The 16,290-nt window shown below is 44.8% G+C and overlaps 1 protein-coding gene across 4 annotated transcripts in view; it reads right to left on the reverse strand.

Moving 5' to 3' along the window:
- Nucleotides 1–4,005, reverse strand: part of morn1 (MORN repeat containing 1) — a 168,235-nt gene extending 164,230 nt beyond the window's left edge. For 3 of the 4 annotated variants that reach the window (XM_033048113.1, XM_033048112.1, XM_033048114.1), the window contains exons 1-3: nt 3,903–3,983; nt 1,545–1,616; nt 126–224 (exon numbers count right to left, since the gene is read on the reverse strand). In XM_033048113.1, the coding sequence (XP_032904004.1) occupies nt 126–224; nt 1,545–1,616; nt 3,903–3,963 (232 nt within the window). In that variant the 5' untranslated portion in view covers nt 3,964–3,983. Of the gene's footprint in view, nt 1–125; nt 225–1,544; nt 1,617–3,902 lie in introns of all 4 variants that reach the window. The other variant, XM_033048111.1, reaches the window with a different exon arrangement.
- Nucleotides 4,006–16,290: the final 12,285 nt, after the last annotated feature.

The following is a 16,290-nucleotide window of genomic DNA, read 5'->3' on the forward strand; positions in this document are numbered from 1 at the left end:
GCTGCCTGTCCTACAATGTTAACTCACTTTTGCAGACTCTTCCACCATCACTGTCTGCCTTACGAAGCACTATTTTTCAAAATATAATGTCTCTGAATTATAACAGGTGAGAGGTGTTTATATACCTGAGGAGGCCCAATATCGAACCCCATTCCCTTCTATTTCTCCATTCACTAACTCCCCCTCGTAGTAACTGCCATCCTTCATTAGAAACTTTCCGTGACCTGGTATGGACAAATTTACGTTTAAGTACATATACAATATCAATATCATAAAACAATAATGAATTACAATATTTTGTGTCTTACAGAGCCAACGATCAAATGTTAACTATGCACCGTAGGGACAAATCACAGAAAGTTGACTGCAAGCAATGGCAAATCCAAATGTTCTTGTTTGTGAAAGGTTTGTTTGGAAAGCGGAGGGATGAAACAGGAGGGATAAAAAGACAAATATGAAATCCAAAAGCTTTTAACAGGCAATTGGAAACCTAGAGCAGAGCATATGTATCAATTACTTAGACCCTGTCATTAATAGACGTGTAACAAAAAAAATTGAGAAAGAATTTACAATTGTCAGGTGTGGCTCAGTGGTAGCATTTTCACCTTGAAATCAGAAAGGATTGATTTCAAGTCCCACTCTATAGATATGACCAAATGGGTCTAGGTTGGCACTCCAGCCATGCCAAAGAGGTGCTACTGTTTCATAGTGCAGTGCTTTTTATATGACTTTATACTGTTTATAATGGATATAAATGAGGCATGGCAATGCAAGGCACATAAAAGATACAAAGTGCTGGAGTAACTCAGCAGGTCAGTCGGCATCTCTGGAAAACATGAATAGCTGACGTTTCAGGTTGGGACCCTTCTTCAGACCCAGACCCAACGTAAGGAAAATTCATTTAGTAAGTATCACTCAGCCAACAGAAGTAAACAGGTCACTATCATGTTGCTATTTGTGGGAGCCTGCTATGCATATTTAAAGTCTTTCCCTATATTAAGGAAAGAACTTCAGAACTTTGTGTCTGAAGAAGGGTCTCGACTTGAAACGTCACCCATTCCTTCTCTCCAGAGATGCTCCCTGTCCCGCTGAGTTACTTCAGCTTTGTGTGTCTATCTTCAGAACTTTGGGGTGGCATAGTGGCATAGTGGTAGAGTTGCTGCCTTACAGCGTGCTGGGATGGATCCTGAATCTGGGTGCTGTCTGTATATTCTCCCTGTGACCGCATTGGTTTTCTCTGGGTGCTCCGGTTTCATCCCACACACCAAAGACATACACGATTGTAGATTAATTGGCTTCAGTAATTGTAAATTGGCCCGAGTGTGTAGATAGTGCTAATGTGCGGGGGTGATTGCTGGTCAGCACCTGCTCGGTGGGCTGATGGACTTGGCTCCACACTGTATCTCTAAAGTAAACTATGTTGATGACTGCAATGCCTCTGGGACATCCTGAGTACATGAATACAAATCTTTATCTTATAGGACTTAATCTAAGAAATCATCAAAACATGTTAAACCGAAGTAAGCAACACATAGAAAACCTACCATGCTTTTTCCCATCTTTCCATTCTCCCTCATATTTAAAGAAACTGTTTGGATAAGTATACCGACCGAAGCCTGGAAAGACAAAAGTCGTGATTAGCTACAATAGCCACTGTTGTTGCCAGGTGTGCACTCACAGCTCTGCACTTTGTATGCATTTGTCAAGACCATTGCAGACGCAAAATAATTGGAAAATAAACGCTCTAAATTGCAGTTGAAATTTGTAAGCATTTCTCTGATCTCTTTAAAACCAGGGTGTAAAATTAACTGAGAGCTCCTGGGGGTGTGAAGAATTGAAGTTAATTTACGATTGACAATAGTAAATGATGGCTACAGCTCCAAGTCTACCACAGGAACAAACTGCACTTCCAATTCCATAATCCTAATCTGAACAGATCTACCGCTGGGGGTGAGGGCCGAGGGGGGTGAGGGGTGAGGGGCTGGGGGGGGGGGGGGGGGGGAGAGGGGGCAAAGAGGGAGTAAGGGAGTGAAGAAGTAAGATCGCTTCACTACTATAGGTGCTCTAGTCCCTTACATTTATAACAATCTAATTCACTGCAATAGTTAGTAGGTCTACACACATCGATGAGATTACCCAGTGGATCACTGAGTTAAGGCAGTGTAGCTGGCTTCAAAGCCTATTATGTGCTGTTTACTGAAAGATGCAACTTCCCTTCCCTCATTCCTCTGAACAAAGTTTTCCCTCAAAAAAGTTAGGAGTCGCAAAGAAGCCCTGTGTGACAGCTTCCTCCTCAGAGAAAGATGGTACAACACAGAGAGCCGACAAACAATCCTCTTGTTCCCATTATTTGGAAAATGTAGCAAATTGTCACTTTTGAAATCCTGATCAAAGTCAGACAGATGCTAAATTGACTTACATAATAAAGTTATATGAGTCCCTGACCCTAGCCTATCATTCAATATTGCAGCTCATCTTCCACCCTATCTCTACTTTTCCAGTCTGTCTCCAGATCCCTTGTTTTCCTCAGTATCCAATAACATATCAATCCACCCCATCCCCCTGCCTCATTCTCACCTCACACCTTCACCCTCTCACACTCCTCTCGTCTTCTTCTTCTTGGTTTCTTGGTCCTCCAAAATATTCCAAATAGAATTTAAACTGGAGGTGGTGGAGGAAGGACTTAAGCCAGAAAGGGTTTTTGGGAAGAAAGAGCTATCTTAAATTTAGTTGCATCTGGTTGGGTAACTATGGTAGGGTGAAGATTATTCCATGCTTTACTTGTGCGGGAGAAGAACAAATTGCTGTACACATCTGTCTTAGTAGCTGGAATCTCAAATTGGATCGAATGCCCTCGTCTGCACCTAATTGATTGGGTTTGGTGTAAACCATCCTAATTGGTTTGGGTTTGGTGTAGGTTTTGTAATCTAGGTCGAGCTGACCATTTAACATTTTGTAAAAACAGGTCAAACTGTGACCCTCACACCCACACCTACCCCCATGGCCTCACTCACACTGTGTCCCCTCACTCCCTCATCCCCAAACCCACACTCTCACCCCCCACACACTCCCCTCACACTCTCACATCCTCCCCTCACACCCACACCTACCCCCATGGCCTCACTCAGTTTCCCCTCATAGCTTCTTTGAGTATAGGAGCAGGGAGGTTCTACTGCAGTTGTACAGGGTCTTGGTGAGACCACACCTGGAGTATTGCGTACAGTTTTGGTCTCCAAATCTGAGGAAGGACATTATTGCCATAGAGGGAGTGCAGAGAAGGTTCACCAGACTGATTCCTGGGATGTCAGGACTGTCTTATGAAGAAAGACTGGATAGACTTGGTTTATACTCTCTAGAATTTAGGAGATTGAGAGGAGATCTTATAGAAACTTACAAAATTCTTAAGGGGTTGGACAGGCTAGATGCAGGAAGATTGCTCCCGATGTTGGGGGAAGTCCAGGACAAGGGGTCACAGCATAAGGATAAGGGGGAAATCCTTTAAAACCGAGATGAGAAGAACTTTTTTCACACAGAGAGTGGTGAATCTCTGGAACTCTCTGCCACAGAGGGTAGTCGAAGCCAGTTCATTGGCTATATTTAAGAGGGAGTTAGATGTGGCCCTTGTGGCTAAGGGGATCAGGGTGTATGGAGAGAAGGCAGGTACGGGATACTGAGTTGGATGATCAGCCATGATCATATTGAATGGCGGTGCAGGCTGGAAGGGCCGAATGGCCTACTCCTGCACCTATTTTCTATGTTTCTATGTTTCTCCCACTCACCGTCCGCTCACATCCTCACTCCCACACCCTCAAACCCTCCCCTCACACTCAGCCCCTCTCCCTCACGACCCCTTCTCCCCCCATCATCCATTCCCCCCTCTCTCTCTCGTCCACCAGCCTCACCGTCCCGCAGTTGACGCCTCACTCCCCCGACATAGCAGCCGCTGGCCGCCGGCACCGCCATCACATCGCGGCCCTGGCAACAGTAACGCCCGCTCTGATTGGAAGCGTCGCGGTCACCGTTGCTAGGGCGGATTCACCAATCGGGGCCGACACCGTCCGGCGGTCTGGCCACGTGGTCTCAGTGCGGATCGCCGGCGGCTGCTCCACCTGGCGGCCGCGGCGGGCACTGCGTGGACCAGGCTGCACATTGCATGTCTGGAGCCCTCAATATAGGAGAGTGCAGAAAGGACCAGTGCTATCTCTCTCTCCCATAAGATCATGTTCATAAATGATAGGAGTAGAATTAGGCCATTCGGCCCATCGATCACCATTCAATCATGGCTGATCTATCTCTCCTTCCTAACTCTATTCTCCTTCCTTCTCCCCATAACTTCTGACACCCTCTTTACAATAAAGCTCTTCAACTGAACCGTTAACTCTCAAGTCAAGTTAAGTCGTCAATTTTATTTCTATAGCAAGGTATTAACGTGCTACAAACAGTGATACATAGATCAACAATTCATACAGTTACAATTCCACAGATTACACAGAGAGTGGTGAATCTGTGGAATTCTCTGCCACAGAAGGTAGTTGAGGCCACAGTTCATTGGCTATCTTTTAGAGGGAGTTAGATGTGGCCCTTGTGGATAAAGGGATCAGAGGGTATGGAGAGAAGGCAGGGATGGGATACTGAGTTGGATGATCAGTTTAGGATCCATTTTAAAATTATTTTATTTGCTTTTAAATCCCTGAATGGTCTTGCCCCGCCCTACCTATCTGAGCTTCTACACCCTTATACACCCGCCTGCTCTCTCAGGTCAGATAATCAGCTGCTTCTGAGTGGGCCTAAAACTAAGCGGAAGCTCAGAGGGGACCGTGCCTTTGCTGTGTCGGCACCCAAATTATGGAACGATCTGCCTCTCCACATTAAACAGGCCTCTTCTCTGTCTGTTTTTAAATCACTTCTTAAAACCCATCTCTTCTCCGTGGCCTTTGATACCCAGTAAGATGTCGACTTTATTTATTTACTTGATTTAATTTCTTATTTTGTTTGCTTTTATTGCGTGGTTATTATTTTTACTCATGTTTTATGTCTTTTAATTTATTGTTGTATTTCATATGTAATTTTTGCGCCTTATGTGAGTTGTTATGTTATGTTCTGTTATGTTGTCTGTTTATGATGTCTTGTTTATTCTTCTGTACAGCACTTTGGTCAACATTGGTTGTTTTAAAGTGCTTAACAAATAAAGTTGGATTGGATTGGATTGGATCAGCCATGATCATATCGAATGGCGGTGCAGGCTCGAAGGGCCGAATGGCCTACTCCTGCACCTATTTTTTATGTTTCTATAAATACATACATACAGCACTCCCTCAGAGGACCTCAAGAAAGGCTTGCGAATAGAAATAAGGTTTAAGTCTAGACTTAAAAGAGTTGATGGAGGGGGCAGTTCTGATGGGAAGAGGGATGCTGTTCTATAGTCTAGGTGCTACAACCGCAAAAGCGCGGTCGCCCCTGAGCTTATGCCTGGACTCCACTTTACTTATCGGACACCCTTTTCATCCCTAGCGTTTGTCACTTACTCCTTCCATCTATCTGCCCCGTTCCCCGATATATAGTCCACACCTGGAACAGCGGATACAGTCGGTGAGGTTGGAGGATGAGGTTGAACAAATAGGTGCAGCTTTCACACAAAGGAAACATTGTTGTTGGCAAAAGGCGTTCTGTCAACCTCAGATATAGAGTCTTCTGCCAGTTTTGAATTTATTTCCCTGTGGCAAAGCAGTTGGACTAAGGAAGGAGGGTTGGCAACAAGCCTGAGCTATCCTGAATTCTTCAGAAATGAAGCTGTCACCACTGGGAGTGATTTGGAGAAAATTAATGAGACCATTCACAACAATGTGCTCCCTCAGTTTCTATGAACTCTCTCGTTTATTATTTATTCAAATATTGGAAATGGGGATGGCACCTGTGTGACAGAATGAATAAATTGTATTGTATTGTATTGAATGCGAGTACAAGACATCTGATTATATGGTTTACTGCAATACTGTGGTTATATTACTATAGGCTTGTCTCCAGAGACCTCCACTATCAACCAGGAGACATGAACTAGAATTTCATTATGGTAGCTGGGGAATTTAGATTTGTGAATATTAAATAAATCTGGTATGAATAAAAATACAAGTAACAGAAACAGTAGCCTTGAAACTGTCTAATAGTTATTGAAAGAGTGGTTCCATCAGGAAGGAAGTTTAGTCACACTTTCCTTCTCGGGTCTGCTGCGGTTCGGAACTGCCAATATATTGGTTCTTTCTTGACCTTTGAACCGACCTGGCTAACGTGCATTTCTGGGGACAATTAGAACAGCTCAATAATGTAGTCCTTGCAGGATTACTCATATGCAATGGCCTCATTCCCTGTAGAGGTGCAGGAATTAGGAAGAAATCTCCAGGAACTTGGCCAACTCAAATTGGCAACCATGCAAGGAACCAAAATGTCCCAGCGGATGTAATATTTTGTCTGCATTAGAATTGTTTTCTGCTTCTAACTGCATAAACCAGGGTCCAGACCAGGTAAAGTCCTCATCCACACAACGTATCATCGTCTCGGTGCTTACTCCAGCACAGTGTTCCATTCATAATCCTCATCCACCTGACTCTGAGGTTTGTTCTGTACCACTATTTTACAATGATATCCTCCTCACACACTTGTGAACAACTGTGTGAGGCTGCACTGAATATTGTGTTCAAACTGGTCAGATCAATTGGTCGCAGAATTATAGTCAGGCAACCCAGAAGTAGTTGCATGATTAAGAGGTGGAAACAAAGTGGGTTAGTAATTTGCTCAGCTGAAGGCTGAGGAAACCCTTGAGCCCCTTCATCCATGACAACTTTTTAGCCTATCTACAATAGTCTCCTGCCTTCTCCCCATAACCCCTGACACCTCTACAAACCCTCACCACCCTGTCCACAACCCCAAGCATCCGCCACAGCTTGAAGCCTCTTAATGCAGCTCGCACCCACATCCAGGAGTCCCTGCCGTTGTGCTATGGCTGTCCGCGTGGTGGTAACCACCCGGGAAGGGAAGATTGTCATGTCTGGGTGTGTCTGGGTGGTAAATCACAAAACCACAACGTAAGATTACAAGGGAGTGGAAGCAAAATCTGTAAAGCACATGCATGTGCCGTGCAAGGCTGTATTTATGTGTCACTACTAATATGGAAGAGAAGCTTTTCATTGATGCATCAGAATGGTGAATGGTTTCTCAGCCGCTGTTAGTAATTAACCACACGCCGATGCAAGTTTCCCTGTAATCAACTCCAGGCAATCAATTGACAAGCTGGGAACGGGGCAACGACAGTACACCCAGACAGGTCTGCGTTGAACCCAGCTACTCCCCAGGCAAAGCCCGTCGGTTGACCACTTTGTACTACGCTCCCTCGACCCTGATAACCAGCTCTTTGAAATATTTAAACTGCTTTCCAGCTGAGGAAAGTACTTTGCTTCCGCCTCTTGATAATTTTGTTTTGAATTTGTGATCCTTGGGCTTTGGACCTTTCTCCGCATTAAAGAAAGCTCTGCATTTCTGTAGAACTTTAAATCTCCAAATAACCAGCGATGCACTTTTTCAAGTGTACTCACAGTTGGGTTACAGGAATCACTGCAGATGTGTTGTGCAAAGTCTCAGAATCAGCATGTGATAAATAACCAGATAAACTCCCTCTGTACATAACCCGAGCTGCAGTCTATGCCCCACTGCCATGCACTTGCCAACCTTTATGTTCCTTTGCTCATGTTCTCTGTAACTACCCCCATTAATCTATTGACACAAGGGACTGCAGATGCTGTAATCTGAAGCAAAAAGCAAACAGCTGGAGAAACAGCGGCTGAGGCCGCATCGGTGGAGGCAAAGGGGATAGTCAACATTTTAGGTCAACAGGACTGAGGAGGTAGTCAGCATTAAGAGGTGAGGGGGAGAGGTGAGGCAGGGGCTGGCTGGTGGTCGGTGGAACCAGGAACCAGGTTAGAAGGGAGATGATGGGCGGATGGAGCTGGGGTGAAGGGGGGGGGGGGGGGTGGAGAGGATAGGGAAGGGAATGGGACTGGAAGTCAGTGACAGGTGGTTGATAGGTTGAGACAGATAAGGAGGGAGAAATATGGGGATAGATAAAGCCAGAGGGGCAGAATGGGAGAGGGAGAGAGGGAGTTTTGCTGGGAGGTGATGAATGGAAACACGAGAGATGCTGGAATCTGATCAGTAACAATGGTGATGAGTACCTAGATAAGAGAGGGATGATGAGAATATGGAACCAGGTAGGTAAGGGGAATTACAATGGGTGACTGGAGGAGTGGAGGGACAGGAGAGAGTAAGAAGTAGAGGAGCAGAAGACCAGGAGAGGGGAAGAAGAACAGAAAGGAAGAAGAACAGGGAACACAGGAGAGAGAAAGGGGTGGGGCAACAGGAGAGACAAAGGAGCACAGAGTATACGTGAGGGAGGGTTTAAGGTTCTTACCAATTTCTTTCAGAAGAGCAGCATCACAAATTCTGCCTGGGGTTGTTCAAATACAATTATATAAACACTCAATTTTCCAGTTTCCGGGAGCCACATTCCCTTCCCCCGCACTTTCCATCTGCCCATCTTCCGTGCCCTAACCATTTCCTTACATCACATTCCTTACATCTCACGTTCCAGCATCTGCAGCCTCTCTCTGGTATTTACAGCCCTCCCTCTGCCTGGCTCATCTTCCTGGTTACACCCATCTATCCCTTGTCAGTCCATGCCTCACCTAGGGTTGCCAACTTTCTCACCCCCAAATAAGGGACAAATGGTGAAAATAAGGGAGAAATTCACTACGGCAATTCATTGACCGACTCGGCCGTGGCTGGGTGAATGATGAGTTGGCCCGGGTGCTGGACTGCACACAAAGCCCAGTCGGCGGACCAGCTGAGGAGTTTTGGCCCAGGCCGCGCGACGTTGCGCACAAAGTCCGGCGCCCAATCCAACTCAGGAACCGATGATCAGCCATGACAAGGAGGGGTGGTGGTGTCGGCAGTAAGCGAAGGTCCGAAGGTCGGGCAGCTGGCCGGGCTGCCGACCGGCGTGGCCACGGGCGAGGCACTGCTGCTGCACTCCATGGGCTGCACTACGTCAGGACGGATGAGGCACGGCAAGACGTGGCGCTCCGACCCGATAGTCCCCGCGACCCGAATAGTACCAGTCAAATACGGGTCAAGGGTGGTCCCATATCGGACGAACCAATTTAGCCCAATACAAGGGATGTCCCGGCTCATACCCCTCCCTCTCACATCATTATACCGGCTACCGACTACCCTCCACATTCTCAGTCCCGATGCAGGCTCTCCACCCAATATATCGACCATTCCGTTTGCTGCCTGATCTGCTGAGTTCCTCCAGCATTTTGTTTGTAATTAATCTGTTGTGTGGATGGCCTTATTCCCATGGATCACTAATCGGAGATATTCCCTTCATCCCACCCCTCCCTCCCACACCCTCTTTGCAATTTAAAACTAAAAACCAAATTGTTTTCACATTTTTATTCCTTTTTCTGATGAAGTGCTGCCCAGTCCATCATCGGCTCTGACCTCCCTGCCATCGAGGGGATCTATCGCAGTCGCTGCCTCAAAAAGGCTGGCAGCATCATCAAGGACCCATTCCATCCTGGCCACTCACTCATCTCTCCGCTGCCTTCAGGTAGAAGGTACAGGAGCCTGAAATCTGCAACATCCAGGATCAGGAACAGCTTCTTCCTCACAGCCATCAGACTATTAAACTCAACTCAAACAAAAATCTGAACTTTAATAACCTATTGCACTTTATCTGCTTATTTATGTGTGTAGATATATATATATTCATAGAAACATAGAAATTAGGTGCAGGAGTAGGCCATTCGGCCCTTCCAGCCTGCACCGCCATTCAATATGATCATGGCTGATCTTCCAACTCAGTATCTGCACCTATTCAATGGTATATGGACACACTGATATGTTCTGTATTTATTTATGCCTACAATATTCTGTTGTGCTGAAGCAAAGCAAGAATTTCATTGTCCTATCTGGGACACATGACAATAAACTCTCTTGAATCTTGAATTTTGAAGTGCTGTTGATGAACCTGAAACTGCAGGTTAAACCCCCTGTCTGAAGAAGGATTTGGACCCCATTCCTTCTCTCCAGAGTTGCTGCCTGTCCCACTGTCGCCAGCTTTTTGTGTCTATCTTCGGTTAAACCCCGAACACTGGTGTCAGTGGCCAAGAGACCAAAAGTACACTGGCTCTACGGTTGTATGCTGAGGTCAGAGGGCTGGAGATAAGCATCTACTGGACGTATGCGGTTTATCTTCCTGCAGGATGCTGGCAACTATTTAATTATTGCTGTGCATACCAATGAAAGATGAACCACACACTTTGCTGAAAAAAACTCTTTGCCGTGCCTTTATAATTGGAGTCTTCTATCTCTCTCAGCTGGTTGTGGGGCTGCTTGTTCTTGGCTCCTCCAGCTCTGCTTCTCTGATCCAGTTCCAGTTGCTCCTTGCTCCCAGCCCTCGCTGCGGGGCGCAGGCTATCTCGTGGTGAAGTGAAGGTAAACTCAAGTTCTCATTTCCTGAGAAACTCCACTCTCTCCTCCTCTCAGGCAGCCAGTGTTTCCGTGGAGTTTCTGTTTGAAAAACAGACACGATAAGCTCTTACTTTTTCAACTAGTACATGCAGTCACTGCAGTACCTTTGTAATGTGACATTACTTCATTTTGCAGCCCGTCCCAGTGTTGTATGTGACCCAACATTGCTCAGTTCAGTTTAGTCTATTGTCATGTGTACCGAGGTACAGTGAAAAGCTTTTGTTGCATGTGAACCAGTCAGCGGAAAGACAATACAGGATTACAATCGAGCCATTTAAACAGTCATCAGTGGCGTGAATGCATTGTACATAGAAGGTATTTATTTGATGGTATAATGGCTGAATAGAGACATGTACTGATTGTATTGTATTACTGAATATATACAGCCCTAATAAAGGAGTTGCCCCGATATCCCTCCTCACCATGGACAAGCATGGACAGAGGGCATCACAACCTCACTCTCTTTATGTCCTCTTTGCTCTAGGGTCTTGGCTCTCCACTTTCCACAATGAGTGGTAGGTTAGGGATGGGAAGCAAGAACTATTGGTGAACCCGGGTCGCTTGCAGCCAAGGGGAGGTTGGGGTCAGTCACGGCTCCTCCTGTCCAGGATCCCGGCCACTGGGGTAGGAACCAGGCTGTCAAGGTCGCTGGGATCGTATCTGACGCTGAAGCTGGTGTGGACATGATAAAAAAGTGGTAGAGGGACCAACCCTAATGGGGGCAATACCATTGCAACGTTATGCTGGTGTCCTTAACAAAAATGAAATTAAAATGAGGCAATAATTAACTACACTAGAAACCTCTGAAACTATTGGAATCTAACCAGAAACTCCAATGCCCATAAGTAATCCATCTTAGGCCCCCTTCGATCAATGCTGATCACGGGTGTCTCCAGGGTGCTATTCCCTATATGGAGGATGCCTGTGAGTGACTTTGTTTAACGTGGGGAGACTGGTGCACAGCCAGCGTACACACAGTCCTTTACAGATCTGGGTCAGGATCCAGTGGCATGGAGTCCAAGACAACTGGAGACGCTTTTCTGCTGCAGCCTTCGTCCGCCTTCCCAGCCGTTGTGACGCTCCACTAAAGTCACCCATCGTCCTCCGCCTGTTCCACCGTTGAGGTCTTGGTTGGATTGCACTTTGTCAGAGACCTCCCCCTCGACCTTACCGCCATGGGTGGCCCTTCCAGGAGCGTAGCTCCAGACGGCATCACTCTCAGGATCTCAGGTCCACACAAGCTTCTCCACCACGACGAGGTGACAATTCACAGAGGAGATAAGTAATCCAGGGATGTGGTAAATACTGCACTCAAACACTGACTGGATGAAAGTTCAGCTGCAAGCATTAAACAAGCCATTTGACACCAGAAATCAGTCTAACTATGTTTATGCAACACGGGGGTCGATACAAACAGGCTCTGGTGACTTTTAATAGGTGCTCATTCTGCTTTGAACCTTGGTTTCCCAATTGTGCGAAATTGTCCTGAAGTCACCAAAAATTAATATTCAAATTACAGCTACAGGAATCAATCAATCAAGCACTTTATTCATCCCCGAGGGGCAATTTAAAAGGGCGCATTACAGTAGCTTTTTAAAAAAAAAGAAAGGGACACAATCAACGAAGAGACAAACATTCAAAGCTACTCTCTGCACCGACCGGTCGACCGCACGAGCAGTGACCCGGCAAGGATTGGGTTGTCAGCAGCAATACAATAATAAAGAACACACAAAATGTAACACAAACATCCACCACAGCATTCATCACTGTGGTGGAAGGCACAAAAATTTGGCCAGTCCTCCTCCATTTCCCCCCCGTGGACAGGACCAGAGTCCAAAGTCAGTCCAGGATCGGCAAAGTCAGTCCAGGATCGGAAGAGGATGGGAGAACGTTCACAGTTAGAAAAAAAACTGCAGAGGAAAAGACTTTTTGAGCCGCTGTCAGTTTAACGGAGTTTGTTTTCAATTGGCCAAGATGGAGCACTGAGGAAAGACATGTCTGCTGGCCAGTGGCATGTCTGCAAGGGCGAGGTGATTGGAGTTTGTGTGATGAACGGGAGTCCAGGTTTATGGGGAGAAGGCAGAAAAATGGGATTAGGAGGCGGAGATCAGCCATGATTGAATGGCGGAGTGGACTCAATGGGCCGAATGGCCTAATTCTACTCCTATAACTTGTGAACTATGACACCTCAAGGCGTTCATTAACACGCAGTGACCAGCCAGACTGAATGAATGATCCACGTATAAACCAAATCATGATCAACTTACGAAATGCTTTAAGAAGAATTTACTCAATTATGGGCTATTAATGGGAAAAAAGCTTATACTTAAATTCTGGAAAAATGCGCCCACACCAACAATAAAAATGTGGATATCAGATATGTTTGAAACACTACATCTGGAAGAGATGAGATTCCTCTTAGCAGGCAAAGCAGACCAATTCCAAAAGACGTGGTGTACGTTTTTGGAACTATTACAAACATGAGGTGCAATAGTAATTTAATAAATAAATAAATAAATAAATGGTATCAGGATCTGGCAACAAATACAACAACAAAAACAGACTTGGTTGGGAGTTCCCTTTCTGCGGAGTTTAATGTTATAATAGAGCGATTGTTTCTCCTCTCTTTTTCCTTCTTTTCTAGGGTATACTTTCTTTCTTTCTTTACTTCCTTCTCTAACTTCTTTTCTAAGGGGCTTTCTTTTCTCAACACTCTCTTGCACCTTCACGACTCTTGCGCACTTTCCTTACTTTCTTTACTTCTATCTTTTTCTTAAAGCTTAAAAAATGAAGCAGTACAAAAAAATGTATTAAGACATATGTGTTGTGTATTATTGTAACTTACCGCACTTCTAATAAAAATAAAATAATTTTTTTTTTTTTTAAACTTACGAAATGCAAACCATAGTCCACCGCACTTAGCACAGAAATCATTCTTGAGACAATGTCATTGGTAGAAAGGCAGCAGTTACTCCCCACCCCTTGTCTTTTATGCATGGGCCCTTTAATATCACTGTTGACTGACTCGGGTAGCACTATCATCAAACATGCTTTATTGAAGACAATAAACTTTCCACAGCAATGACTGGTACGACAGTGTATGAGACGTCATGTCACAAGCTACAGCCAGTTCTCATATGTGCGTTCTCACTCACATACACAGCACTACTTCCCTTAACAAAAAACAATAAGCTCTACAAACTAACAACTAACACATTATTTATTTACAATGAAATATTTACAAATGTTACATAAAGGATAGGAGGGGTATTGAAAGGATATGGGCCAAACGCGGGAAAATGCGACTAGTTTCGATGAGTCATCTTGGTTGGCATGGATGAGTTAGCATGGAAGGCCCTGATTCCCTGCTGTATGACAGTATGATTGTAAATTACACACAAAATTATAAATTGAACCAAACGTTAGGGTAGAGCCACTGCCCCACAGAGCCAGAGACCCGGGTTTGATTCAGATTTCAGGTACTGTCTGAGAGTGGAGTTTGTACGTTCTCCCTGTTACCACTTGAGTTTCCACTGGGTGCTGCAATTTCCTCCCACATCAAAGATGTGTGGGGTTGAAGGTTAATTGGCCGCTGTGAATTGCCCCTGATGTGTAGGGAGAGGGATAACAAAGAACTAGTGTGAATGGGTGATCGAAGAATGGAGTGGACTCAGTGGGCCAAAGGGCTTTAAACACCTTCACTGAATGCCTTGGACTTCTTGACGAAAAATTGGGCTGAATCTAACATCACTGAAGGATCCACTCCAACTCCTGACAATTCCATTGAATCACATCCCCAGCTAGTATTCGTATGGATCTGATCTCATATCCTGAAATACAACAGAGATTGCTGAAAATACTTAGCAGGTACCTCAGCGACAGCGATGGCAGAGTTGATACTTCACAACTCCTGTGACCAGGGTTCAATCCTGACTCTCCCTCCACAGGGTGGAGTTTGCAAATGCTCGATGTCTGCATGGTTTATCTGGGTGCTCTGCTCTCCTCCCATGTTCCAAAGGTGTGAATTGCCCCCAGTGTATTGTGACAGGTAGAAACAGGAAGAGGAGCAAATTGAGAGGAAAATTGAGATCATACAATGGGATTAGCGCAGTATTAGTGTTGATCGTTGTCATGGACTTGGGCCGCAAGGCCTGTTCCCCTGCTCAATGAACTCTAGGTCTGGCAGCATCTGTGAACAGAGAAGCAGAGCTAAAATTTCAGATCAATGACCTTCCATCAGAACCGGCCCAGTTCAGATTTCCAGCATCTATTGCTGTTTACTTTTCAGTTACACATCCTGTTTTGTAGTTGTTAGCCTCAACATAATTGTCTCTTCTGAATTTCTGGCCTCGTGGGATAAAAGCCAACAAACTATTAGTTCTGTTGATCGCTTCTTGTGTACTAAGGTTTCATGATTAGCGTTGGTGGTAGTTTGGCAGTTGTAAGACCAAACTACCATCTACAGGATTGAAATATCACCAAAGCACCATTCAAATCTAGATCCTGTATTGTGAGGTTCACAGAACAGGGAGAAAGTTTCAGAGGCTTCGAGGATCACTTTTCAATCCTCTCCAATTACAGGGCTGGTGCCGATAATTGGGGAATTAACATTGTACCATTGTTTGCAAAGGGACAAAGGGATAAACTGATCAATTTCAGAAGTGAGCAAATTATTGGAATCCATTCCAAGAGACAGTATAAATTTCATTGACAAAGATGCAGTATTATCAAGGACAGTCAGCATGGATTTATTAAAGGGTGGGGGAGAATCACATCTGACTAACACAACTGTACTTTTTAAGGAAATAAAAAGATGTCACAGACACGAAATGCTAGTCACTCCGCAGGTCAGGCAGCATTCCTGGAGAAATGAAATGGGTGACGATTCAGGATGGAACCCTTCTTCAGACTGATTTTCAGATTTTAAAAAATGTTTTTGATGTAGATGACATGGATTTCAACAGACATTTGACAGGGTGCCAATGACACGCTGATTAAAACATACGAACAATGGCCAATGGACCCAAAATTGTTTCAGTGTCAGGAGCAGAGGTTAAAGATTGACAGGTGTTCTTGGAATGGAGTTCCACAAGGATCGGTACTCCGTGCTCTATCTTTTGCTATTTGTTGTCTATGTTGATGATTATTGTCTTTGTTGAAGGCATTTTGCTATGGGGCAAATGACCCACTTGGTCAGCATGGACAAGGTGGGCTGAAGGGCCTGTTTCCGCGCTAGTTCTGTGTAGGAAGGAACTGCAGATGCTGGTTTAAACCAAAGATAGACACATCGGTTGGAAGCTGCATACTAAATCTCGTTGCACTGATGTGCAATGACAATAAAATATATTATTATTATTATTATTATTATTATTATTATTATAATAATAACCAACTTTAGATATATTAGAAATAATTTAACTATTGATTCAGCCAAACTATACTTTAATGCAATGATTGTGCCATACATGACCTACTGTATAACAACTTGGTCACTGGCATGTAAGTCCACACTAAAGCCTGTTGAAATTGCTTATAAACAAGCCCTAAAAACTCTTGACAAAAAGCCCAGAATGTACCATCACTGTAGCATCCTGAAGAAATTTGATCTGCTGAGCTGGGAAAACGTAATAAAATATTCGGACTCGATTTTGGTTTACAAAATCTTCCGTGGACTAGCCCCACCTCCGTTAATTTCGTTCAGACCGAAAG

The sequence above is a fragment of the Amblyraja radiata genome, chromosome 31, assembly GCF_010909765.2.
Source record: "Amblyraja radiata isolate CabotCenter1 chromosome 31, sAmbRad1.1.pri, whole genome shotgun sequence".
NCBI classification, from domain to species: domain Eukaryota; kingdom Metazoa; phylum Chordata; class Chondrichthyes; order Rajiformes; family Rajidae; genus Amblyraja; species Amblyraja radiata.